This window comes from Ahaetulla prasina, chromosome 4 (genome assembly GCF_028640845.1).
Source record: "Ahaetulla prasina isolate Xishuangbanna chromosome 4, ASM2864084v1, whole genome shotgun sequence".
Lineage (NCBI taxonomy): Eukaryota > Metazoa > Chordata > Lepidosauria > Squamata > Colubridae > Ahaetulla > Ahaetulla prasina.
The window spans coordinates 149,867,815-149,893,250 of NC_080542.1; the positions used below are offsets into that span (position 1 = coordinate 149,867,815).

The following is a 25,436-nucleotide window of genomic DNA, read 5'->3' on the forward strand; positions in this document are numbered from 1 at the left end:
TTGTGGACTTTAGCTCCCAGAATTCCTCAGGTAGCATAGCAGGTTCTGGACTTCTGGGAGTTGAAGTCCACAAATCTTAAAAGTCATCTAGTTGGGGAACATCTGCACACAGAAGTGAAGGACCAAGAGAGGTCTTTGCTGCCCTCTGCTGGGCGCTTGTAGAACTCATTCCTCAAGTACATTTCCTGTTTTTTTTCTTGCAAAGAGACAAATGAATAATTAAACAGGAAAAATGCTTGAAAAGAGGAGGGGAAAGTCGTTTTTTCTGCTTGTTCCACTTTCGTTTTCTGAACGCAATGAAGACAAAGCGGAAGAACAGGCTTTCCTTAAAATAGATCCTGCAGGGAAGCAGATCCACCTGCCACCGGGGATTCCCGATTCCCTCCAACCAGGTGAGAACCCCCAAACTGGCATTTCATGGGTCAGGGGAGTCAAATGGGGTGAGAGCAGGGCTCCTCCTGGGCATTGGTGGAGAGCAGCTCCTTTTACACCCGAACAAGCGATTCCTCTTCTCTGGGAGAGGCTGGTGGGTGGGTGGCTGGGTGGGACGGCGGAGACCCCAATATTGGGAAAGGCGATCACCAGAGGGGCATTACGTGAGCAGCGGAGACCCTCGGAATCCCGTCTTCCTTGTTAGGTAAGGCAACAGGAGGAGGGAGGGAAAAGCAGGCAACGGGGCAACAAGCCTGGCTCAGAAGCAGCACCTGTCTTGTTGTTGTTTTTTTGGGGGGGGAGATTCCAGGCAGTTTGGGGAGTGGGATTGCTCCTATTCTGAAGACTGCTGAGTTCTGTCCAGGCCGCCAAAAAAAAAAAGAGCCACAACTGAGTGCAGGGAGGGTCTCCTTCGTCCTACCCCTTTTCCATTCAGATGCCAAATTCTGGCTCTCCTGGGGTGGGTGGGTGGGGGGATTAAACTTTGTCTTCTACTCCAATCTCCTGCTAGTCCATTGTAAACAACTGCCTGTCCAATCTCTTTTTTAAAAGCCTCCAGTGTTGGAGCACCCCCGAACTTCTAGTGGCCAGTTGTTCCACTGTTAATTGTCCTCCTTGTTAGGAAGTTTCTCCTTCATTCCAGGTTGTTCTCTTCTAGATGAGTTTCCATCCCTTGTTTCTTGTCCTGCCTTCTTCTGCTTTGGAGAATAGGTTGACCTCCCCCGCCCCCTTTTCTTTGGGGCAGCCCCTCAAATACTGGAAGACTGATATCATGTCCCCCCAATGCTTTTTTAAAAAAATGCATAAACATTTTGAATACGGTGTACAGGGGGGAAAAAAGAGCAAAAAGAAATAGTAAGATATATACTAATAATAATAGTAATGGTGCAACAAAATAAGTGTAACTAAATTTCTCTTTATATTAGCTTTTTTGTAATCCTGTTGGTTATTTTGGCATCTTTATATTTATAAAATGTCTTTATATTTACTTCATCCATAGCACTAATCTTTCTACATCTGATTCCCCTAACCCCAATCCTTCTTTTGTCCAGACTGGCTAAAGCGGTTCTTCATAATTTTTGTCTCCAGGCCTTTAATCATCTTAATTGCTCTTTTTTGTACTTTTTCCAAAGTAATTTCAATTCCTTTTCCTAGCCCTCCCTTCACCTCCCCACAGCTCTCTCCCCCTCCCCTCCCCCGTTGCATATGGCAGGCAACTGGTGGAGCTTCCCTGGTGCAGCCAGCTGGCAATCCTGATGCATCTCACTTCTCTCTCTTTTTTTTTTATTGAAAGAGTTTTAAAAAACAAAAACGAAAACATTTTTCCCCCTTTTTTTCCCCTCCCTCCCAAAAAAAACAAAAAACCCTTCCCCCTCCTCCCCCGGCTTCCCGGGTCAATCACAAGGTATTGTTATACATAAACCAAACATAGAATAAAATTTTCCCTTCCAATCCAAATAACCACATCCAAAGCTTTTCATCTCCCAACCCCCTCCCCATTACATAAAATAACTTCCTAATTATTCAAAGACAATCTGATATTTCTTAATCTGATATCTGTTTTGTAGATAATCAATCCATTTTTTCCATTCAATTAAATATCTTTCCTGCGTATTGTCTTTTAAAAACGCTGAGATTTTAGCCATCTCAGCCAAATTAATGACTTTCAGTATCCATTCTTCTATTGTAGGTATCTCTTCTTTCTTCCAGTATTGTCCAATCAACAGTCTTGCTGCTGTTATTAAATTCAGAATCAATTTAGTCTCAATCCCTGTACAATCCGTTATAATTCCCAAAAGGAAAAATTGTGGCAGGAACTTTATCTTCTTCTTCAGTACATTTTGAATAATCCACCAAATTCTTATCCAAAAGACCTTAATTTTCTTGCAAGTCCACCAAATATGAAAATATGTAGCGTCATCACAATCACACCTCCAACATTTCACTTGGATATTAGGATACATACATGATAATTTTTTGGGATCTAAGTGCCATCTATAAAACATCTTATAAAAATTTTCCCTTAAATTCTGTGCTTGTGTAAACTTAACATTTCGAACCCAAATTTTCTCCCATGTTTCCAACATTATTGGTTCCTGAATATTCTGTGCCCATTTTATCATACAATCCTTTACCAAATCCTTTTCCGAATCTATTTCAAGCAACCCATTATACAATCTCTTTATATGCTCCTGGGTCTGATTTCTAATTTGCTTTATTAAATTTTCCTCCCTTTGCATTATACCAATTTTTTGATCTTCTTTCCATCTAGCACTTATTTGCCCATATTGAAACCAAGTATAATTCCTCCCTTCTTCATTTAATACCTGTAATGATTTTAATTGCAATCTACCTCCTTCAGCATACAAAAGTTCTTTATAAGTAATCATTTCCTGTTTCTGTTCTATATTTATATTCTCTATTGCATGTCTAGGCTCGCCCATATAGGAATCTTGTAATCTAATTTATAGGAATATTTTTCCAGACCATAAAGAGCACTTCTCAACACATGATTCTTAAAAGCCCTATCCACTTTTTCATAAAATAAATCGCATGCCATCCATATAACAAGTCATAACCTTCTATATTCAAAATTCTTTCCTCTGTTAAGTTAAACCAGTCACTTATTACTGAAAGGGCTACTGCTTCATAATATAGTTTAAAGTTAGGCATTCTTAAACCACCTCTTTCCCGTGAGTCCTGTATTATTTTCATTTTAACCCTCGCCTTTTTACCCTGCCATATAAATTTGTTAATCCCAATCTGCCAATCTTCCAAATTTTTATCCTTTTTAATTATTGGTATCATCTGGAACAGAAACAAAAATCTAGGTAACACATTCATTTTAATAGCCACAATCCTTCCCAATAGGGATAACTGCAATTTCTTCCAGACACTCATATCATTCTGAACTTTTTGCCATAGCAAGTCATAATTATTCTTATAAAGTTTCTTGTTCGATAAACCCCTAAGTATTTAACCTTTTTTACTACCTCAAATCCTGTCATTTCCTCTAGTTTTTGTTTCTGTTGTATAGACATATTTTTAATTATCACTTTTGTTTTATTCTGATTTATTTTAAAAAAAAATTTGTTTTGTTTACATTTATACCCCGCCCTTCTCCGAAGACTCAGGGCGGCTTACAGTGTATAAGGCAATAGTCTCATTCTATTTGTATATTTTTACAAAGTCAACTTATTGCCCCCCCAACAATCTGGGTCCTCATTTTACCTACCTTATAAAGGATGGAAGGCTGAGTCAACCTTGGGCCGGGCTCGAACCTGCAGTAATTGCAGGCTTTGTGTTCTTAATAACAGGCTTAATAACAGGCTTTACCAGCCTGCACTATTCACCGGCCCTCGGTGAATACCTGATACCTTTCCATATTTATCAATTACTTCCAACAAAAATCTACTTGAATTTATAGGATTCGTTAACGTAACCACTACATCATCTGCAAAAGCTCTAACTTTATACTCATATTGTCTAATCTTAATTCTCTCTATTTTCATTAATTCTCGTATTTTATCTAATAATGGTTCCAGAGTCAAAACAAACAATAATGGTGATAAGGGACATCCCTGTCTCGTTCCTTTCGCTATCTTAATAACGTCTGTCAAGCTACCATTTACTATAATCTGTGCTGTTTGCTCTCCATAAATCGCTTTGATTATTCTAACAAAACAATCTCCAAATTGCATTTTCTCTATTAATTTAAATAAAAAATCCCAATGCAATCGATCAAAGGCTTTCTCTGCATCCAAAAAAATAAGTGCTGCTGAAGTATTCTTCCTTTCCAAATATTCCAATATATTAATAATCTGTCTAACATTATTCCTCATCTGCCTCCCTTTTATAAAACCAGATTGATCAGTATGAATTGTGAATGCTCCAACACTGGAAATTTTTAAGAAAATGTTGGATAACCATCTGACTGAGATGGTGTAGGGTTTCCTGCCTGGGCAGGGGGTTGGACTAGAAGGCCTCCAAGGTCCCTTCCAACTCTGATGTTATGTTATGTTATGTTATGTTAATTCTTTGTTGTAAAACTAACATTAATCTATTTGCTATTATTTTTACAAAAATCTTATAATCATTATTTAAAAGTGAAATTGGCCTGTAGTTACCAGGTTTAGAGCAGTCTTGCTCCTCTTTTGGTATCAGTGAAATAAAAGATGTTTTCCATTACGGGGGTATTCCCACTCCTAATTGTATCTGATTAAATAATTCTTTAAGTGGGCCTAATATTTCATCCTGTATTTTTTTATAATAAGTTGCTGTAAGACCATCTGTACCAGGGGTTTTCCCCATTTTTAATTGTTTAATTGCCTCCACTATTTCTCCAGTAGCTATCGGCCGATTCAGCTCCTCCCTCTGTTCTAATGTTAGAATATTAACCTTATAATCTTTCAAATAATCATAAATGTCCCTATTCAATATTTTGTCTTTTGCATATAGTGCAGTATAAAATTCTGAGAATGCCTTTTTAATTTTATCCTGTTGGTATATCTCTTTACCTTTATATTCTATTTTTTGTATGACACGTGCTTTCTGTTTCTTCCTTAAATTATATGCCAACCATCTCCCAGGTTTATTTGCATTACAAAAGGTATTATGTTTAGCATATTGTATATTCGTTGCCACCTGGTCTGCCATTAACATATTGAATTGACTCTGTAATATTTTTATAGCCTCTTTAAGTTTGTGATCTTGTGGGTTTTGAATTAATAACTGTTGCTTCCTTTGAATTCCTTCTTCCAAGTACCTACGCTGCCTTTGTTTATTATTCCTTTGCCTATTGTCCAAGTAAATCAATATCCCTCTAATAAACGCTTTGCTCGCCTCCCACACAGTTCCTATAGGTGTCCCTTTGTACATATTAAAATCAAAAAATTCTTTCAACTGTTTCTTACAATAAGTTACATTATCCTCATATCTAAACAGATTTTCATTCAACCTCCATGTTCTACCACCTTTTTTCCCTTGTAATAATTCCATCCATACTGGGCTATGGTCAGTTAAACACCTCGGAAATATCTTCGTTTTCTTCACCCTATAAAGCAAGTCATTAGAAATTAAAATAAAATCAATACGTGAAAAAGATTGATGCCTATCAGAAAAAAAAGTAAAATCTCTTTCATCTGGATTCCGTAACCTCCATATATCTCTAAACTCAAAGTCTTCCATCATTTCAAAAAAGGATTTTGGTAATTTTGCATGTATAGGTATCTTCTTGGAGGAGGTTCTCTTATCCCTTCTTGTATCAATTACTCCATTCCAGTCTCCTAATAAAATAAACGAACTATAATCCCAGAGGGTCAACCTCTCATGTAACGTTTTGTAAAACTTTTCTTGTTGCTGATTAGGTGCATAAATACCTATCAGCAAAGTCTTTTTTGCATCTATCACCAGTTCAATAGCAATAAATCTTCCTTGAATATCTGCCTCAATTAACTTAGCTGGTATATCCTTCCTGATATATACAACAATTCCATGCTTCTTTTCCAAAGCTGATGCAACAAAATGGTTACCCAATTTTGAATTAATTAAATATTTTTGGTCTGATAATTTTATATGTGTCTCTTGCAAACAAATCACATCATTTTAAATTGTTTCAAGTAGTGAAATATTTTCCTTCTTTTCTGAGCTGAATTCAAGCCATTAACATTCCATGACAAGATTCTATTTGCCATTACTGGCCTCCTGAAGCTTTGAAGCAGACAACGGAAGCTCCTCCTCCGGTATCTTCCATCTAGCTCCTCCCACAGCTTCCATACTGGGATCCTGGCTTTTACTTTGAGACTGTTGCTCTTCTTTACGCTTAAGGGCTCCTCTTGTCACCCTTTGCTCTTGTGGTTCCTCTAATACTGGCAGCAATGAAGGCTCTTGGATCACCACGCCTTCTTGAATCTCTTGAAGTTTTTCTATCACTTCTATTTCGACTTTCAAAACTGTAGAGAGAAAATCCTTTGCCTTTAAAACAGTGTCAATTCTATATCTCCTTCCTTGATAGAATACTGTCAGTCCAACTGGCACCTCCCATCTGAATTGAATCTGGTGTTTTTTAAGTTCTTGTGTAAAAAAAGCAAATTCCTTCCTATCTCTTAACATCTTTGAAGGAATCTCTTTCAACACCTTCAGCTCCTGTTCTCCAATTTTTAAAGTTGTCTGATATGAAACTTGCAGAATCTGATTTCTCATAGTCCTTTTCACAAAATAAACCACAATGTCCCGAGGAAGCTTTCTCTGTCTTGCAATCCAGGAATTAACTCTATATATTTTATCAATTTGGTAAGCTACCTCTTGGGGTTCCACTTCAATAAATTCAGCCAATGCTTCTGATATAATTTTTCTTAAGTCTTCTCCTCGCTCTTCTTGCATACCACGAATTCTAAGAGCTCCTTCCATAAGTTTATATTGTAATATCACAACCTGATCTTCATTTTGATCCACTTTTTTCTGAACACCTTTCATTTTGTCTTCTAAATGCTTATTTGACTGAGAGATCTGTTGCATTTCCACTTCCAATCCCTCAATTTTTTTACTCAGTCCTTGAACTGCCGTGAGAATATCTTCTCTTATTTTTGCATTGAAATTCTCCATCATCTCTTTTTGCCTATCTTCAGAAAGTTTTAATTGTTCTTTCAATATTTCCTCAAGACTTGGTTCAGATCCCCTTCTTCCAGAAGGCTTTAAAGGTTTAGCTGCCATTCTGTCTTCAAAAGAATCAGGAATTCAAACTTAATAGCTTTCCTTCCCTCCTTTCAGTATAAAAAAACTCCGTTTGTAACAATCCACAAATAACGCTACTTCATCGTACTAAAAAAATTTTACTTTCACTTTCAGACGCCATTTTAAAAGTCAATTAATCAAAGACAAAGAAAGGTTTCAAGTTTCAAAAAGGGAGTCGGTACTTGCCGTGCTGATTCTACATCAAAGATCAAACACTTGTGAAATTCCCGTCTGCTTAGAAAATCAATCAATTTAATAAGTTCTTTTGAGCAGAAGCGACATTCCCACTCCTTTTTCCTGATAAAAACAGGAGCGTGTTGGAGGAACTCAATGAAATTGAGATGCAAAGCAATGACGTAGCCAACAGTGCTGACAAATTCCCTGAAATCAAGAAAAAGATCCAGAATTTCAAGAATCTGTTCAAGCAACACAGGCAGACTTTCCAGAAACAGCTGGCCGGAATGTTGCCTTCCATCCGGGGAGGAGGGCAGGAGGAAGGGACCCTGGTGGACCTCTTGATGTCCATCAAGGAGTCGCCCTTCAATAGCCAAAGACTCTGTGAATTTCTGGACACCAAGAAAAGAGAAATTAATCATGTCAACTCTTATTTGACTATTCTAAGTGAAAAAAAAGTTATCTCATCCAAGACCAAGCTGGAAAAAATAGTCCTTGACCCAAAGAATTTATATGTAGTCTCCTTTATATTCACTTCTCTACATAAAACAGAGCCGTTTCTGTTGAGCTTACAGGACTGGCTTCATGATCATTTGGTGCAAGAATCAGTGAAGTTGACAAGGTCCAGTCTTGGGCAGGAGGAAGACACACCCTGGTTTGAAGACCAGGAGAGGACCCGCAATGCTCGCCGAGCTGCCAAATCCATCAAAGACTTTCTCAGCGTCAATCAATCCGATGAGAAGGTCCGCTTTGTTGTGGCCTCATTCCCAGATGTGGACAACCCAGAAGCCTCAATATACCTTTATGAAGATGGAGAGCTGGTCAGCAAGAACTTTGAGTTGCCCTCAAAACCTCTCCCTTTCCTGATCAGTGAACTGAGACACAACAGCATTCAGCTGAAGTTTCAGCCAGCTGAACATGGAAAGGCTACAATCTCCAGCTATCTGGTAGAGTACAAGATTGCAGGGGAAGAAAACTGGAAGACTGTGAGGACAGAGGATGCTGGGGAGATGTTCCTGCTGAAAGATCTGCCTCCAAACACAGAGTACCAGTTCCAGTACGCTGCTTGTTGCAAGCTTGGATTTAGTAAATCCAGTGACCTGAGCCCACCCATTAAGACCCTTCCCACCAGCCCTCCTGAGAAATTAAGAATGGTTACTGCAGCATCTTCTGTCATCTCTGTGGCCTGGATGAGTCCCAGCATCATTGCCTCAGGAATTGTGGTCAAGGAGTACAAGGTGGAGTACAGAACGGTGGAGGCTGGAGCTGGGAAACACCAATGGACTGAAAAAAGGACTGGGAGAAAAACAGAATTTTATCCCATTGAACGTCTAAAGCCCCAGATGATGTATAGAGTACGGGTGTCAGCTGTGTGTGATAATGGAGCTTTGAGTGTCCCCAGTGAGGAGGTGGAGGTCTCCACATCACTGGAGGAAGAAAATGCAGACAATGTAACCCATCAGTTCCTTCAGGAAAGCTCCCTGGTGGAGGACAGACAGCCATTAGTGTTCATTCTTCCTTTGAAGGAAGTCTCCTTAGATGCTTCCACCTCCTGTCTAATGTACCAGCTTGGAAAGGAGAACCTGGAAGTGCCCAACAAAGTGATCCTGGTCAGGGGAGAAACAGGATGTGGGAAAACCACTCTGATCAATGAGATGATCAATTATATCCTGGGTGTTCAGTGGGAAGATAATTTCAGATTCAAACTCATTCATGAAACCTCCCAGAGAAGAGAAGCTGGAAGCAGGACGTCTGAAGTCAGAGCCTACATGGTGAACCATCAGAAGTGCTTCCGAATTCCCTATTCTCTCACCATCATTGACACTCCAGGATTTGGAGGCACAAGAGAGCAAGACAAACTGGTTGAGGAGCAACTCCTGGAGTTTTTCTCCACCCCAGGGGGCATTGACCACGTGGATGCCATCTGCTTGGTGGCCCAGGCCTTCCTTGCCCATTCAACTCACATCCAAAAACGTGTCTTGATTCCATGCTTTCCATGTTGGGAAAAGACCTGAAGGAAAACATCCAACTCCTCATCACCTTTGCGGATGGGGGGACCCCACCTGTCCTTGAGGCCCTCAAGGAGGCTCACCTGCCATGTGCTCAGGATGAGTCGGGAATCCCTCTGCACTTCAGATTCAACCATTCAGCCCTCTTTGCTCCCCAAGAAAATGGAGGAAGCCCGAATGATGTAGCCCAAATGTTCTGGAAAATAGGCACCAAGAGCATGAAGGATTTCTTTGACTCATTAAAGATGGTGGAGACCAAAAGTTTAACCTTTACCATGGAGGTCCTCAAGGAACGTCAGGAGCTGGAAGCTGCTCTTAGAAGACCTCCCCCACCTAAAGTTGAGCAAGTGCACCCAAATAATTTCCAGATCAGTATTGATCCAGCAGCCATTGGGAAGCTTTCAGTTTCCAGGTGCCAGGCGGAATATCGGATTGCAGAAGAGAATTGGAAAAGTCGCGATGTAAATGACCCTAAGGATCAATTCACCCTTGAAGATGTCCACCCAAATCTTTGGTACCAATTCCGATGTGCAGCTGTGACTCAAGGAGGGCTCAGTCAACAGAGCGAGACGATCACTTGCGTCTGTCCTATGAGAAGGCCAGCTGAGGTAACTGAAGGAGGAGAAGGAAGAGGAGGATTAGAATAGCCTGATATTAGTTATGGATGCTCCTTGTCTGGAGATTTTTAAGAAAAAACTAAGCAGTCAGTTGACCGAAATGATATAGGGTCTCCTGCTTGAGCAGGGGTTGAACGGGAAGGCCCCCTAAGTCCCCCACTGCCCACTGAGGGTGGAGAGCCATGGGGCTGGGGAGGTTCCCGAGTGGTTGGCCGGGAACATAGGGGGTAACCTAGAGGAAGACAATCTGGGGGGACCCTTGGAGACAATCTGGAGCTGTAGCAGGAGCAGCTAAAGCCCCAGAGAACAGAGTCTCTTCAAGCATGGAGCCGGTTGTGGGGAGCTGCCAGCCACTTTGGACATCAACCCCTCCCCCCCGTTCCTGAAACCCCTGAAGTGCAGGGTCCCAAGAATTGAAGGGCTGCATAAAAAGGGGAGTGGCATGTGGGGGGGGAGGTTCAAATGGGTCTGCCTCAAGGACAGTGAGGAGGGGGTGGCTTGTTTTTACCCCCCCTCCAATTCCTCCCTGTGTCTTCTGGGGGAAGAGTGTTCCTGGCAACCTCCCTGCAAGGCAGCCTCTCCTGTGGCTGACTCTGTTTCGCTTCCCATGCAGAAATCCCGGGTTTTGTGCTGTGCGACTGGTCTGGAAATGCCTGGAAGCATCGGAGGTAAAGTCTTGGCCCCTGGGGGTGGGTGGGGTGGAAGATATTGTCCTGGGTGGATGGACAGGCTTTGATGCCTGTATGCTGCTGACTGGACCCCTTCTTCTCTCCTCTCCCCTTTGGGTTGCAGGGCCTGAACGGAGGATCGTCCTGGTGGGCGAAAGCGGAAGTGGCATAAGTGCAACGGGAAACACAATCCTGGGAAGCAAAGTCTTTCACTCTGGGTGGTCACCAAAGGTAGTACTAAGAGTATGCCAGAAGGAGGAGACGCAGCTGAATGGCAGGAAGGTTGTGGTTGTAGATATGCCTGGCTTTCTCCATACCAGTCGTGCAGACAAGTATATTGCTACAGAAGTGAGAAAGAGCATGAAGCTTTGCTCTCCGGATCCCCACGTCTTTCTGCACGTCATGCATCCTTTGGGTTTCTTCCGGCAGATCAAAACGTTTTTTGGCCATAAAGCCACAAATTACAAGATCATCTTGTTCACCGGCAAAGATAGCCTGGAAGGTGAATCTCTAGAAAATTTTATATCTTCCAGAAAAGAAAATCTGAAGGAATATATTGCTGAATGCGGGAACCGGTTCCTGGCTTTCAACAACTGGGCCGAAGGGGCGGAACGAGAGGCTCAGGTGGCCGAACTGATGACCATGATCGATGATCTGGTGTGGAGGAACAGATCTGCTCCTTGTTACACGGAAGACATGATGAACGTCAGCAAAAGACACAACTTCTGATTGTTTCCCTTTCCCTCAGAGACCAGAAAGTCTCTCTAATTCAGCCTCTCCTCCAGGGGTGAAATCTAAAAAAATTTGCCACCAGTTCTGTGGTCGTGGCTTGGTGGCCGTGGCTTGGTGGTCGTGGCTTGGTGGTCGTGGCTTGGTGGTTATGTGACTGGGTGGGCAGGGCCTACATGACACCAATCACATCATTCTTTCTTCTCTTTCTCTCTCCCTTTCTTTCTCTTTCTTTCTTCTCTCTCTCCCTTTTTTTCTTCCTTCCTTCCTTTCTCTTTCTTTCTTCTCTCTCTCTTGTCAGCCCCGCTTCACCAGGGCTGCCATTCTGGCGGGGACGGCAGCCGACGGAGTCAACCACTCCACATTCCAGCCATTCGGGAAGCCTCACCCTGACTCCACTTGCTAGCCCTGCATCCTGTCACTCGCTGGTGGCTCCCTCTCCTCGCTGATTCTGATCTTGCGTGATATTGCAGTGCAGTACTTTAGGCCTCGGTTCTTTGCGAACTGAAGCCTGCACAAGAATGGAGGAAAGGCCTCCCTATTTGCAAAGCCTTTTGCTGTGGATCTCGAGTAGGTCTCGGTTTGCAGAGATCTGAGGCCTAAAGTATTGTAGTCAGTGGTGAAATGTAAAATTTGTTGCTACCAGTTCTGTGGGTGTGGCTTGGTGGTCGTGGCTTGGTGGCCGTGGCTTGGTGGTCGTGGCTTGGTGGCCGTGGCTTGGTGGCCGTGGCTTGGTGGTCGTGGCTTGGTGGCCGTGGCTTGGTGGCCGTGGCTTGGTGGCCGTGGCTTGGTGGCCGTGGCTTGGTGGCCGTGGCTTGGTGGTCGTGGCTTGGTGGCCGTGGCTTGGTGGCCGTGGCTTGGTGGCCGTGGCTTGGTGGTCGTGGCTTGGTGGCCGTGGCTTGGTGGCCGTGGCTTGGTGGTCGTGGCTTGGTGGTCGTGGCTTGGTGGCCGTGGCTTGGTGGCCGTGGCTTGGTGGTCGTGGCTTGGTGGCCGTGGCTTGGTGAGCCATGTGATTGGGTGGGCGTGGCCAAACCCCTTTTTAAAGCATTTTTTTCTACTGGTTCACCCAAACCAGTAGTTTTTATCATTACCGGTTCATGCGAACCGGAGGAAACTGGTAGCATTTTATCCCTGACTGTAGTGCAAGATCATGTGAGATCACGGCTCCCAGAAGCTTCCAGTCTTAGTGCGAAAAGCATTGGCAAGCCAGTGGCAATATGTGATATGATTTTTTTTTTGTCACAAACATCAACATAAATCTGCAAAATATCATATAAGCATATATATGACCAAAATATGTAATAATTGTATTAATGTCAGAGATGTGGTATGGGATCCAGACAGGTGAGCTGTATTCAAGAATAAGTCTAGCAAATGTTTTGTATGCTCTGATTAGTAGTGTAGAGTTTTTGGAAAAGAAGCTACGCAAAATTAGGTTTCCAACTCTTAGAGCCTTTTTTGGTATGTAGTTGCAGTGGGCTTTGGTCACTGCTCCAATCTCTTTGGCTTGGAAAGGTAAATAAATTAGCCTGAGGGAAAGATAGAGAGCAAGGCCTGAGAGGAAAGATGGGGAAAGGAGGAGGAAGGGAAAAGAGATTGAAAGGAAGGGAGGCAAGCCGAAAGGGCACAGGCAGTGGAAAGAGTGGCCAGCAAACAGCATGAGAAGATGGAGAGAGAGAGGAAGGAAGAGCCGACCGGCTGACTGACTACCGTCCCACAGTGTGACCTCCCTGTTTGGAAGAGATGACAAGACAGCAGAGTCCAGATGACCAAAGCAGGTGGAGCTGCCTGAGCGAGGGATCAGGGTGGACTGGCAGCCATAATGACAGACAGTTGCACCTGGGTGCCTGGAGAGCAGGGCCAGGAGAACCTGGACTTTCAGGAACAGATTCTGGGGGAACATCTGCCAACACCAAACACTGCAGATCTTAAATGCAAATTGATAAATACAAGAACCAGTGTAACAAATTGCCTGAATTTATCCTCTTGTTAAACAATGGTACATTTGATATTATATTTGTTTGTGAAACATGGCTGAACTCATCCCTCCCTGACTCCACTTCCTAGCCCTGCATCCTGTCGCTCGCTGGTGGCTCCCTCTCCTCGCTGATTCTGATCTTGCGTGATATTGCAGTGCAGTACTTTAGGCCTCGATTCTTTGCGAACTGAAGCCTGCACAAGAATGGAGGAAAGGCCTCCCTATTTGCAAAGCCTTTTGCTGTGGATCTCGAGTAGGTCTCGGTTTGCAGAGATCTGAGGCCTAAAGTATTGTAGTCAGTGGTGAAATTCAAAATTTTTTACTACCAGTTCTTTGGTCGTGGCTTGGTGGTCGTGGCTTGGTAGTCATGTGACTGGGTGGGCAGGGCCTACATGACACAACTCATGTCATTCTTTCTTCTCTTTCTCTTGTCAGCCCCGCTTCACCAGGGCTGCCATTCTGGCGGGACGGCAGCCGACGGAGTCAACCACTCCACATTCCAGCCTGGGAACGGGCCACGGCTGGGGCTTTGGACCGTGTCATGCCTTTGCGGCCTCTGACCCGGCGTAGATCTCAATTGGCTCCTTGGTTTTCCGAGGAGCTGAGGGAGATGAAATGCCGGAGAAGACGCCTAGAGAACACCTGGAGGTCGAGCCGTTCCGAGGCTGATCGGACACTAGTGAGGTCTTTTACTAAGACCTACCTAGTGGCAATGAGGGAGGCGAAATGTTCTTACATTTCCACCCTCATTGCATCGGCAGATAACCGCCCGGCCACCTTGTTTCGGGTGACCCGTTCCCTCCTTTCTCAGGAGGGTCGGGATGACCCCTTACAGGGACGTGCCGAGGAGTTTAACGGTTATCTATACGATAAAATCGTTCAGCTTCGGGATAGTCTGGACCAAAATTGCGATGATCCAAGCGAGATGACGGAGCCTCGTCTTGTTGAGGTGGTTTGGGATGAGTTTGATTCTGTGGCTCTCGAGGATGTGGACAGGTTGCTGGGTAGGCTACATGCAACCACATGTTTACTGGACCCGTGCCCCTCCTGGTTAGTACTGGCTACTCAGGAAGTGACACGAGGCTGGCTCTGGGGAATTATAAATGCTTCATTGGTGGAAGGGGTTTTCCCCCCTGCCTTGAAAGAGGCGGTGGTGAGACCCCTCCTCAAGAAACCTTCCCTCGATCCAGCTATTTTAGGGAATTACCGTCCAGTCTCCAACCTTCGCTTTGTCGCGAAGGTTGTAGAGTGTGGTTGCATGGTAGCTTCCCCAGCACATGGATGAAGCTATCTATCTAGACCCGTTCCAGTCCAGCTTCTGGCCTGGTCACAGTACGGAGACAGCTTTGGTCGTGTTGGTTGATGACCTCTGGAGGGCCAGGGATAGGGGTTGTTCCTCTGCCCTGGTCCTATTAGATCTCTCAGCGGCTTTTGATACCATCGACCATGGTATCCTGCTGCACCGGTTGGCAAGTTTGGGAGTGGGAGGCACCGTTTATCGGTGGTTCTCCTCCTATGTCGCCGACCAGTCGCAGACAGTGTTGGCAGGGGGGCAGAGATCGTCCGCGAGGTGCCTTACCTGTGGGGTGCCTCAGGGGTCGATTCTCTTGCCTCTCCTGTTCAACATCTATATGAAGCCGCTGGGTGAGGTCAATAGTAGACAGTTTTTGGTTGAAGATTTTGGGGTTTGGAGTAGAGACTATGGGGTCAGGTAATGAGTTCCAAGCATTAACAACTCTGTTACAAAAGTCATATTTTCTGCAATCAAGATTGAAGTGGTTAACATTAAGTTTGAATCTATTGTTTGCTCTTGTATTATTGCGATTGAAGCTGAAGTAGTCTTTTACAGGAAGGACATTGCAATAGATGATTCTGTGTGTTAAACACAGGAGTCGGTGGAGTTCTAAGTTTTCTAATCCCAGGGTTTCAAGTCTGGTGGTAGAAGGTATTTTGTTGTTTTCAGAGGAGCGGAGAACTCTTCTTGTAAAATATTTCTGGACGCGTTCAATTGTATTAATGTCAGAGATGTGGTATGGGATCCAGACAGGTGAGCTGTATTCAAGAATAAGTCTAGCAAATGTTTTGTATGCTCTGATTAGTAGTGTAGAGTTTTTGGAAAAGAAGCTACGCAAAATTAGGTTTCCAACTCTTAGAGCCTTTTTTGGTATGTAGTTGCAGTGGGCTTTGGTCACTGCTCCAATCTCTTTGGCTTGGAAAGGTAAATAAATTAGCCTGAGGGAAAGATAGAGAGCAAGGCCTGAGAGGAAAGATGGGGAAAGGAGGAGGAAGGGAAAAGAGATTGAAAGGAAGGGAGGCAAGCCGAAAGGGCACAGGCAGTGGAAAGAGTGGCCAGCAAACAGCATGAGAAGATGGAGAGAGAGAGGAAGGAAGAGCCGACCGGCTGACTGACTACCGTCCCACAGTGTGACCTCCCTGTTTGGAAGAGATGACAAGACAGCAGAGTCCAGATGACCAAAGCAGGTGGAGCTGCCTGAGCGAGGGATCAGGGTGGACTGGCAGCCATAATGACAGACAGTTGCACCTGGGTGCCTGGAGAGCAGGGCCAGGAGAACCTGGACTTTCAGGAACAGATTCTGGGGGAACATCTGCCAACACCAAACACTGCAGATCTTAAATGCAAATTGATAAATACAAGAACCAGTGTAACAAATTGCCTGAATTTATCCTCTTGTTAAACAATGGTACATTTGATATTATATTTGTTTGTGAAACATGGCTGAACTCATCCCTCCCTGACTCCATTATTCCAAACAAAGAGTATCATGTTAACCTGCAGAGGAGGTGGAGTGTCTATCTTTTACAAAAAGTCACTGAATCTAAAAAATATTCAAGTTTCACATAAACTTTCTCTTCCTGAGACTATTGTATGCAACCTGTCCCTTAACATCACACTTCGATTCTTACTATGCTACAGAGCCCCTGACTACGACATCGCTCATGCAAACAAGTTAATCACACTACTAACATGGGCTACCTCTTGCCCGTATCCTCTCATCTTCCTGGGTGACCTTAATCTACCTTCTATTAACTGGATAACAAATGAATGTACAACTGAACCCATCCATGCTACCCTATACAACGCTGTTACAAACCTAGGCCTTGAACAACTAGTAACTAACAATACAAGACTCAACAACTGCCTTGACTTCATCTTCTGCAACAACACAAACTCAATTTATGGACTACAAATAAAAGAACCCTTTTCCAACAGCGACCAATATTACGCCTTTACATAAATCGTCATAATAATGGTATTATTCATACCATTCAAGGTGTTGGTGAACGTCTTTAAAGCGCTCCATGGCATAGGGCCGGGCTATCTACGGGACCGCCTGCTGCTACCGAATACCTCTCACCGACCCGTGCGCTCTCACAGAGAGGGACTCCTCAGGGTGCCGTCGGCGCGACAGTGTCGTCTGGCGACGCCCAGGGGAAGGGCCTTCTCTGTGGGGGCTCCCGCCCTCTGGAATGAACTCCCCCCAGGACTCCGTCAACTTCCGGACCTCCGAACCTTTCGTCGCGAGCTTAAAACTCACCTATTCATCTGCGCTGGACTGGGTTAGTTTTTAAACTTATGGGTTTTTTAATGGGTTTTATTCTAAATTTTTAACGGTGGCCAATTCAATAAGTTTTTTAATTATATTTTAATCGTATGTATATTGTATTATTTTGTATTTTTACCAGGCTGTGAACCGCCCTGAGTCCTTCGGGAGATAGGGCGGTATAAAAATATGATTAAATAAATAAAAAATCAAAATTAATTTCTCTTTCTTTCTTCTCTCTTTCTTGTCAGCCCTGCTTCACCAGGGCTGTCATTCTGGCGGGGACGGCAGCCGACGGAGTCAACCACTCCACATTCCAGCCACTCGGGAAGCCTCACCCTGCCTCCACTTGCTAGCCCTGCATCCTGTCGCTCGCTGGTGGCTCCCTCTCCTCGCTGATTCTGATCTTGCGTGATATTGCAGTGCAGTACTTTAGGCCTCGATTCTTTGCGAACTGAAGCCTGCACAAGAATGGAGGAAAGGCCTCCCTATTTGCAAAGCCTTTTGCTGTGGATCTCGAGTAGGTCTCGGTTTGCAGAGATCTGAGGCCTAAAGTATTGTAGTCAGTGGTGAAATGTAAAATTTGTTGCTACCAGTTCTGTGGGTGTGGCTTGGTGAGCCATGTGATTGGGTGGGCGTGGCCAAACCCCCCTTTTTTTAAAAAGCATTTTTTTACTACCAGTTCAGGCAAATAGGTAGTAAAAAAATGTTTAAAAAAAATAAAAAAGGTTCCGATGATCCCAGCTGTCCATGTGATCATCAGAACCTTTTTTTTTTTTTTTTACTTTTTTAAAGCATTTTTTTACTACTGGTTCACCCAAACCAGTAGTTTTTATCATTACCGGTTCATGCGAACCGGAGGAAACTGGTAGCATTTTATCCCTGACTGTAGTGCAAGATCATGTGAGATCACGGCCCCCAGAAGCTTCCAGTCTTAGTGTGAAAAGCATTGGCAAGCCAGTGGCAGGGTTGAAGCGATATGATTTATTTTTTTTGTCACAACAGTACACACAAACATCAACATAAATCTGCAAAATATCATATAAGCATATATATGAGCAAAGTATGTAATAATTGTATTAATTTGATATAATGAAATGAAACATTAGGACAGGAACGATAGGCACTTTTGTGCTCTTATGCACGCTCCTTATAGTCCTCTTAGGAATGGGGTGAGGTCAATAGTAGACAGTTTTTGGTTGAATATTTTGGGGTTTGGAATAGAGACTATGGAGTCAGGTAATGAGTTCCAAGCGTTAACAACTCTGTTACAAAAGTCATGTTTTCTGCAATCAAGACTGAAGCGGTTAACATTAACTTTGAATCTATTGTTTGCTCTTGTATTATTGCGATTGAAGCTGAATTTTACAGGAAGGACATTGCAATAGATGATTCTGTGTGTTAAACACAGGTCTTGTCGGAGTCGGTGGAGTTCTAAGTTTTCTAATCCCAGGATTTCAAGTCTGGTGGTATAAGATATTTTGTTGTTTTCAGAGGAGCAGAGAACTCTTCTTGTAAAATATTTCTGGACGCGTTCAATTGTATTAATGTCAGAGATGTGGTATGGGATCCAGACAGGTGAGCTGTATTCAAGAATAAGTCTAGCAAATGTTTTTTTTTTATAAAAAGTTTTATTTTTACAATCATATCAAATAATTCATCCAATGTACAGTTATATATAATTAGTCGGGCTTGCCCAGTCACCACCCCCCTTTTTAACACTTCTACCTTCTTTTACTTTCCAAACCTTCCTCTCCTTCTCTTATCTACATCCTCTCCTCCCTCCACCCTACACCTTCCTTCTCCTTCTTCTACCCCTCTTCCTTCCTCTTCTCCTCTTTCCTATCTCCTACTCTCTCTTTTCTCCCTCCCCGCCGTTCTAAAATGGTAGCTGGGCAAACCCGACCCTACATTAATTATATTTATACATCTTCAATAATCTCTGTACATTAACCATCACTCCATCTCTAGCCTCAACCCCCCAATTCCCCTCCCCCTTACCCCCCACCCCCCACCCCGACTTCCCAGAACAAAATGCAGGGTATCAAAACTAACAATCATTGTAATGTATCTTTAAATATTTTGGCGGGAAACAAGCACGTTGCTGATTGGTTGAAGCCGCCGGTTGAACTGTATATAAGGAGAGGTTTTTCCCCAGTCCGGTTGCTGGGTTCACCATATAGTAAAGAGCTGTTGTCACTATCCTGGTCTCATGCCTCGTTATTGCCCAAATTTAACACTGGCGACGAAGGTGGGATTTCGAGGTTAAGAGCACCAGGAACGAGCTGAACGCACGAAAGAACCAAACCCAGCAAAGCTCAGGGCAGAATCGCAGCGATGGCCAGCTACACTCCGCCCGCGCCGTTTGACCAATCCAGGGAGAAATGGGGAACGTACATGACCCGTTTCGAGAGCTTCCTGGAGGCAAACGAACTGCAAGGAGTTCCAGACAACCGCAAAAGGGCATATTTCCTGAGCCACTGCGGTCCCGAGGTCATCGACATCGCGGAAGCCCTGGCAGAGCCAACGCCGGTACAATCGGTATCGTGGCAAACTCTGCAAAATCTATTGAAGAACCATTTCGCGCCTACACACCGCCCAAGTACGACGGCGTTTTGAATTTGGAGAGCGAGACAGCAAGAGGGCGAATCCATCAGCGAGTACATGGCCGCCTGAGGAAAGCCTCCAAAGATTGTGGGTACCGAGACTTGGACGAGGAGCTGTTAGAGCAACTCATCCGTGGGGTCAGAGACATTCGCTTTGCGGAGGCGGCTGCTATCAAAAAGCAATCTAACGCTGGCAAACGCCTGGACGAAGCCAGAGCTCATGAGATGTCCACCCAAGCGGAAACCCTACAAAAGCCACTCACGCCAACGGCCGAAATCAACCCGGTCCACAACGAAGAAATCCAGACCGAATCAGACGGCGAGGATGAGGAAGGAGTTTGCCTTACCGAGAGAAGGGGCAAAGAAGACCGGGATGAATGCGGAAGTTGCGGAGGGCAACACCAGCGCCAACGATGCAAGTTCAAGGATGCTACATGTCGGTGCGAGAAGAAGGGCACCTGGCTCAAGTCTGTCGAGCACCCCAACCTTCCATGAAATTCAAACCAACCAATCAGAGCGCAGGATCGGCAAGGCGACCCGCGATTGGTCAAAACAAAAAGGGCGCGAATTCAAATCGAACGACCGTGATAATAGGCCGTGCAGCAACCCGCGTCGAGAAGAAAATCTTCACAAAACCGAAAATTGAAGGAGTGCCGTGCCGACTAGAAGTGGACACAGGGTCAGCGATCACAATCATGTCCTGGGACACTTTTGCGAAAGCTTTGCCGAGAATCGCCAAACGCAAACTGCAAACACAACGGATACGAGTGCACGACTACCAAGGGAATCACATCCCTGTTCGAGGGACCACCTCCGTCCGCGTCGAGTACGGACTACACAAGAAGACCCTGCCCATCACGATAGTCGAAGGGACCCTGCCAAGTCTGTTGGGACTAGACTGGTTCCGTGCATTGGGCATGGGAGTGACTGGCATCTACCGAAGTGACTTTAACCTAAAAGACACACTCATGAACGAGTTCGAAGATGTCTTCAAGGACTGCCTGGGCAAGTACAAGGGGACCCCTATTTCCTTCAATTTAGACCCCCAGGTAGCCCCCATTAGGTTAAAGGCAAGGAGAGTCCCTTTCGCCCTTAAACCTAAGATTGACAAGGAGATAGACAAGCTCATCAGTCAGGGGATTCTGGTGCCAGTCGATCACGCAAAGTGGGAGACGCCAATCGTCACCCCAGTGAAACCAGATGGGTCAGTTAGAATCTGCGCTGACTACAAGGCGACGTTAAACAAAGCCTTACAGAAAAGCGCTTACCCAGTCCCCGTGGTGCAACACTTGCTGCACTCGTTGGGGCAAGGGCACGTTTTTGCCAAGTTAGATTTGGCTCAAGCCTATCAACAACTGCCCGTAGACGCCAACACAGCCGAAGCCCAGACGATCGTGACGCATAGAGGTGCTTTCAAGTGTACCCGGTTACAGTTTGGGGTGAGTGTGGCACCTGGTCTATTCCAAAATTTAATGGAGCGACTTCTGCAAGGGCTCCCGGGGGTAGTCCCCTATTTCAATGATGTATTGATATCAGCCGAAAATTTAGAAGAATTGGGGGAGCGTTTGAGAAAAGTTCTGGGCATTTTCCGGTCAGCCGGTCTAAAGGTTAAAGTGAATAAATGCCAGATAGGGGTAGAATCCGTAGAGTTCTTGGGCTACAGAATAGACAAGGAGGGAATTCACCCCACTGAAAGCAAGGTCAAGGCAATACGAAAGGCTCCAGCGCCCAAAAACAAAACAGAGCTACAGGCATTCCTGGGTCTAGTGAATTTTTACGCTGTCTTTTTAAAAAATAAGGCAACCGTTGCCGAGCCGCTACATAAGCTACTGGGAAAGAATACTGCTTGGTCTTGGGGAAAGTCGGAAGCTAGGGCTTTCGAAGCAGTAAAAAACCTACTCTCGAGCGATAGCTTACTGATTCAGTATCATAGCTCATTGCCCTTGGTATTAGTTTGCGATGCTTCCCCTTACGGGGTGGGGGCTGTGCTCAGCCACAGGCTTCCGAATGGCACAGAAGCCCCAATAGCCTTCTACTCCAGAACGATGTCCTCGACAGAGAGGAACTATAGCCAGTTAGATAAGGAAGCGCTAGCCATCGTGTCAGGGGTTAAAAAGTTTCACGAATACGTTTTTGGAAGAGACTTTGAAATTGTTACAGACCATAGACCACTGTTAGGGATACTGGCTGGCGACCGCCCAACGCCTGTGGCACTTTCGCCACGATTGACCCGATGGACTATCTTCTTAGCCGCCTATTCCTACAAACTGCAGCATCGGCCCGGAAAAGAGTTGGGGCATGCGGACGCCTTAAGCAGATGCCCACTACCAGGGGCGATCGAAGACCCCACTCCGGGGACGCCTATCCTGCTAATTGACTCTCTGGACTCTGGCCCAGTCACGTCTAAGGAGGTGGCTCGGGCGTCATACCGGGACATTACCTTGAGAACTGTACTCGGTTGGGTACAAAGAGGGTGGCCCGCTGCGCCGGGCGAGCGTTTTAAAGAATTTGTAAAAAAACGTGGGGAACTTTCGGCTCAAGGGGGGTGCCTGCTATGGGGGGATAGAGTGGTGATCCCAGAAAAATTGAGGAAAAGGGTGTTGGACCTCCTCCACGAGGGTCACCCAGGGATCGTTAGGATGAAGGGTCTAGCGAGAAGCTATGTGTGGTGGCCCTTAATGGACTCAGAAATTGCTGAAAGGGTAGGGAAATGCCAGGCCTGCCAGGAGTCCAGACCTCTACCCCCAACGGCCCCGGTTCGGGAATGGGAAAGACCCCAAGGGCCTTGGTCTAGAATCCACATTGATTTTGCCGGCCCCTTCCACGGCCAAACCTTCCTGGTAGTAGTCGATGCCTACTCCAAATGGCTGGAAATCATTCTCATGAGATCCATGACAGCCGAGGCCGTGATCTCAGTCCTACGGCACCTATTTGCAACACATGGGTTGCCCGACACGTTGGTATCCGATAACGGCCCGCAATTCATGGCAACACAGTTTGAGGAATACTTGGCAGAAGAGGGCATCCGGCATGCCCTCTCGGCGCCTTTCCACCCTGCGACGAATGGCCTTGCAGAGCGTTTCGTCCGAAGCGCAAAAGAGGCATTGTCCAGACTCAAGCCAGGCGACTGGCAATCAAAAATAGATGTTTTCCTGGCCGTCCAACACCGAACCCCCTGTGCCACAACCGGCAGAAGCCCTGCAGAATTATTAATGGGCCGAAAGCTCAGGTGCCCACTAGACCGTCTAAATCCAAACTATACACCAGAGGGTTACAAGGGGGGACTCGAAAAAACAAGAGGGATGGAAATAGGCGACCGGGTATGGGCACACAACTATGGTGAGGGCCCGATCTGGGTAGCAGGAAATATTCTAAACATAACAGGTCCCAAATCATACTTGGTGGAGTTAGAGGACGGCCGAGTATGGAGGCGACATATAGATCAATTGAGGAAACGGATAGCCGATCAAACTGAGTCAGACGAAACAGGCCCTGACTATACAATGTTTGAACCCACAGCTGACTCAAACCCGGGAAAATCGCAGGACTTAACTGAATTCCCGGAGGTCCAGCGACGCCAACAGGTTCCATTAGAAAACAGCAGGGACGACTCGGCAAATAATCCAAGGCCGGATGGCCTAGAGGAGGAGCCGAGAGGAGCAAACAGCCCCTCCGGTCAACTCGACCCGCTCCCAGGCGCATTCGCAGGTCCGAAAGAGTCAGGAGACGCCCAGTCTATTTACGTGATTACGTTGAAAAGTAATATGTAAATATAATGTAAATATATAGGTAAAGTGTTTTCTGGGAGGGAAGGAGTGTAATGTATCTTTAAATATTTTGGCGGGAAACAAGCACATTGCTGATTGGTTGAAGCCGCCGGTTGAACTGTATATAAGGAGAGGTTTTTCCCCAGCCCGGTTGCTGGGTTCACCATATAGTAAAGAGCTGTTGTCACTATCCTGGTCTCATGCCTCGTTATTGCCCAAATTTAACAATCATAATCTAAAATAATTCCTAAATTATAATCTCTAGTCTCTCCACACTTAATCACACTCTCAATTCCCCTCTCCTTCAGAAATATATCTAATACAAAATATTTCCTACATTTACTCATATGCTATTCGATATTTTTTTATCTGATACTTATTTTGAATATAATCAATCCACATTTTCCATTCTAAAATATATTTTTCTTGTGTATAGTCTTTCAAGTAAGCAGAAATTTTTGCCATTTCTGCCAGATTTGATACTTTGAGTGTCCATTCTTCAATTGTAGGTAATTCTTCTTTCTTCCAATATTGAGCAGTCAAAAGTCTTGCGGCTGTTATTAAGTTCAAAATCAATTTAGTCTCTATAGCTGTACAATCCATAATTATTCCTAGTAGAAAGAACTGCGGATTAAACTTAATCTTCTTTTTCAAAATATTCTGCATGATCCACCATACTTTAATCCAAAATGCTTTAACTTTTTTACAAGTCCACCATATATGGTAATAAGTAGCATCTTCACAATCGCATCTCCAAGTCTAGCAAATGTTTTGTATGCTCTGGTTAGTAGTGTAGAGTTTTTGGAAAAGAAGCTACACAGAATTAGGTTTACAACTCTTAGAGCCTTTTTTGGTATGTAGTTGCAGTGGGCTTTGGTCACTGCTCCAGTCTCTTTGGCTTGGAAAGGTAAATAAATTAGCCTGAGGGAAAGATAGAGAGCAAGGCCTGAGAGGAAAGATAGGGAAAGGAGGAGGAAGGGAAAAGAGATCGAAAGGAAGGGAGGCAAGCCGAAAGGGCACAGGCAGTGGAAAGAGTGGCCAGCAAACAGCATGAGAAGATGGAGAGAGAGAGGAAGGAAGAGCCGACCGGCTGACTGACTACTGTCCCACAGTGTGACCTCCCTGTTTGGAAGAGATGACAAGACAGCAGAGTCCAGATGACCAAAGCAGGTGGAGCTGCCTGAGCGAGGGATCAGGGTGGACTGGCAGCCATAATGACAGACAGTTGCACCTGGGTGCCTGGAGAGCAGGGCCAGGGGAACCTGGACTTTCAGGAACAGATTCTGGGGGAACATCTGCCAACACCAAACACTGCAGATCTTAAATGCAAATTGATAAATGCAAGAAGCATTGTAAACAAATTGCCTGAATTTATCCTCTTGTTAAACAGTGGCACATTTGATATTATATTTGTTTGCGAAACAAGGCTGAACTCATCCCTCCCTGACTCCATTATTTCAAACAAAGAGTATCATGTTAACCTGCAGAGGAGGTGGAGTGGCTATATTTTACAAAAAGTCACTGAATCTAAAAAATATTCAAGTTACACATAAACTTTCTCTTCCTGAGACTATTGTATGTGACCTGTCCCTTAACATCACACTTCGATTCTTACTATGCTACAGAGCCCCTGACTACGACATTGCTCATGCAAACAAGTTAATCACACTACTAACATGGGCTACCTCTTGCCCATATCCTCTCATCTTCCTGGGTGACCTTAATCTACCTTCTATTAACTGGATAACAAATGAATGTACAACTGAACCCATCCATGCTACCCTATACAACGCTGTTACAAACCTAGGCCTTGAACAACTAGTAACTAACAATACAAGACTCAACAACTGCCTGGACCTCATCTTCTGCAACAACACAAACTCAATTTATGGACTACAAATAAAAGAACCCTTTTCCAACAGCGACCAATATTACGCCCTTACATAAATCGTCATAATAATGGTATTCCAAACTACAATTTCAAAAAAGCCAACTATGATCTTATAAACTACGACCTCTCATTTCTTGACTGGCAAAATCTATTCTCAACCTGCATCACTGCAGAAGACCACTAGAAAGTTTTCCTACTTGAAGTCAATAGAGTCATTAATCTTTACATACCACAAACCACCACCAAAACCAGAAAAAACAAATTACCCAT

The 25,436-nt window shown here is 44.6% G+C and overlaps 2 protein-coding genes across 2 annotated transcripts in view; both read left to right on the forward strand.

Annotated features, from left to right (window-relative positions):
• The first annotated feature begins 260 nt into the window (after nucleotides 1-260).
• LOC131196501 (uncharacterized) overlaps nucleotides 261-25,436 on the forward strand; it is a 50,193-nt gene continuing 25,017 nt past the window's right edge. Inside the window, exon 1 of the mRNA XM_058179282.1 lies at nucleotides 261-392. The gene's annotated coding sequence lies outside the window, so the exon portion shown is untranslated. The remainder of the gene's footprint in view (nucleotides 393-25,436) is intronic.
• LOC131196525 (uncharacterized) lies at nucleotides 9,193-11,890 on the forward strand. Its single transcript, XM_058179364.1, has 3 exons — nucleotides 9,193-9,955; nucleotides 10,578-10,632; nucleotides 10,757-11,890. The coding sequence occupies exons 1-3, from the start codon at nucleotides 9,326-9,328 to the stop codon at nucleotides 11,359-11,361; spliced, it is 1,290 nt and encodes a 429-aa protein (XP_058035347.1). The 5' UTR covers nucleotides 9,193-9,325; the 3' UTR covers nucleotides 11,362-11,890.

Coding starts and splice junctions, on each gene's coding strand:
- LOC131196525 (XM_058179364.1), top strand. CDS start 9,326: ATGCTTTCCATGTTGGGAAAAGACCTGAAGGAAAACATCCAACTCCTC. Junction 9,956..10,577: donor CTATGAGAAGGCCAGCTGAG/GTAACTGAAGGA, acceptor CTTCCCATGCAG/AAATCCCGGGTTTTGTGCTG. Junction 10,633..10,756: donor AATGCCTGGAAGCATCGGAG/GTAAAGTCTTGG, acceptor TTTGGGTTGCAG/GGCCTGAACGGAGGATCGTC.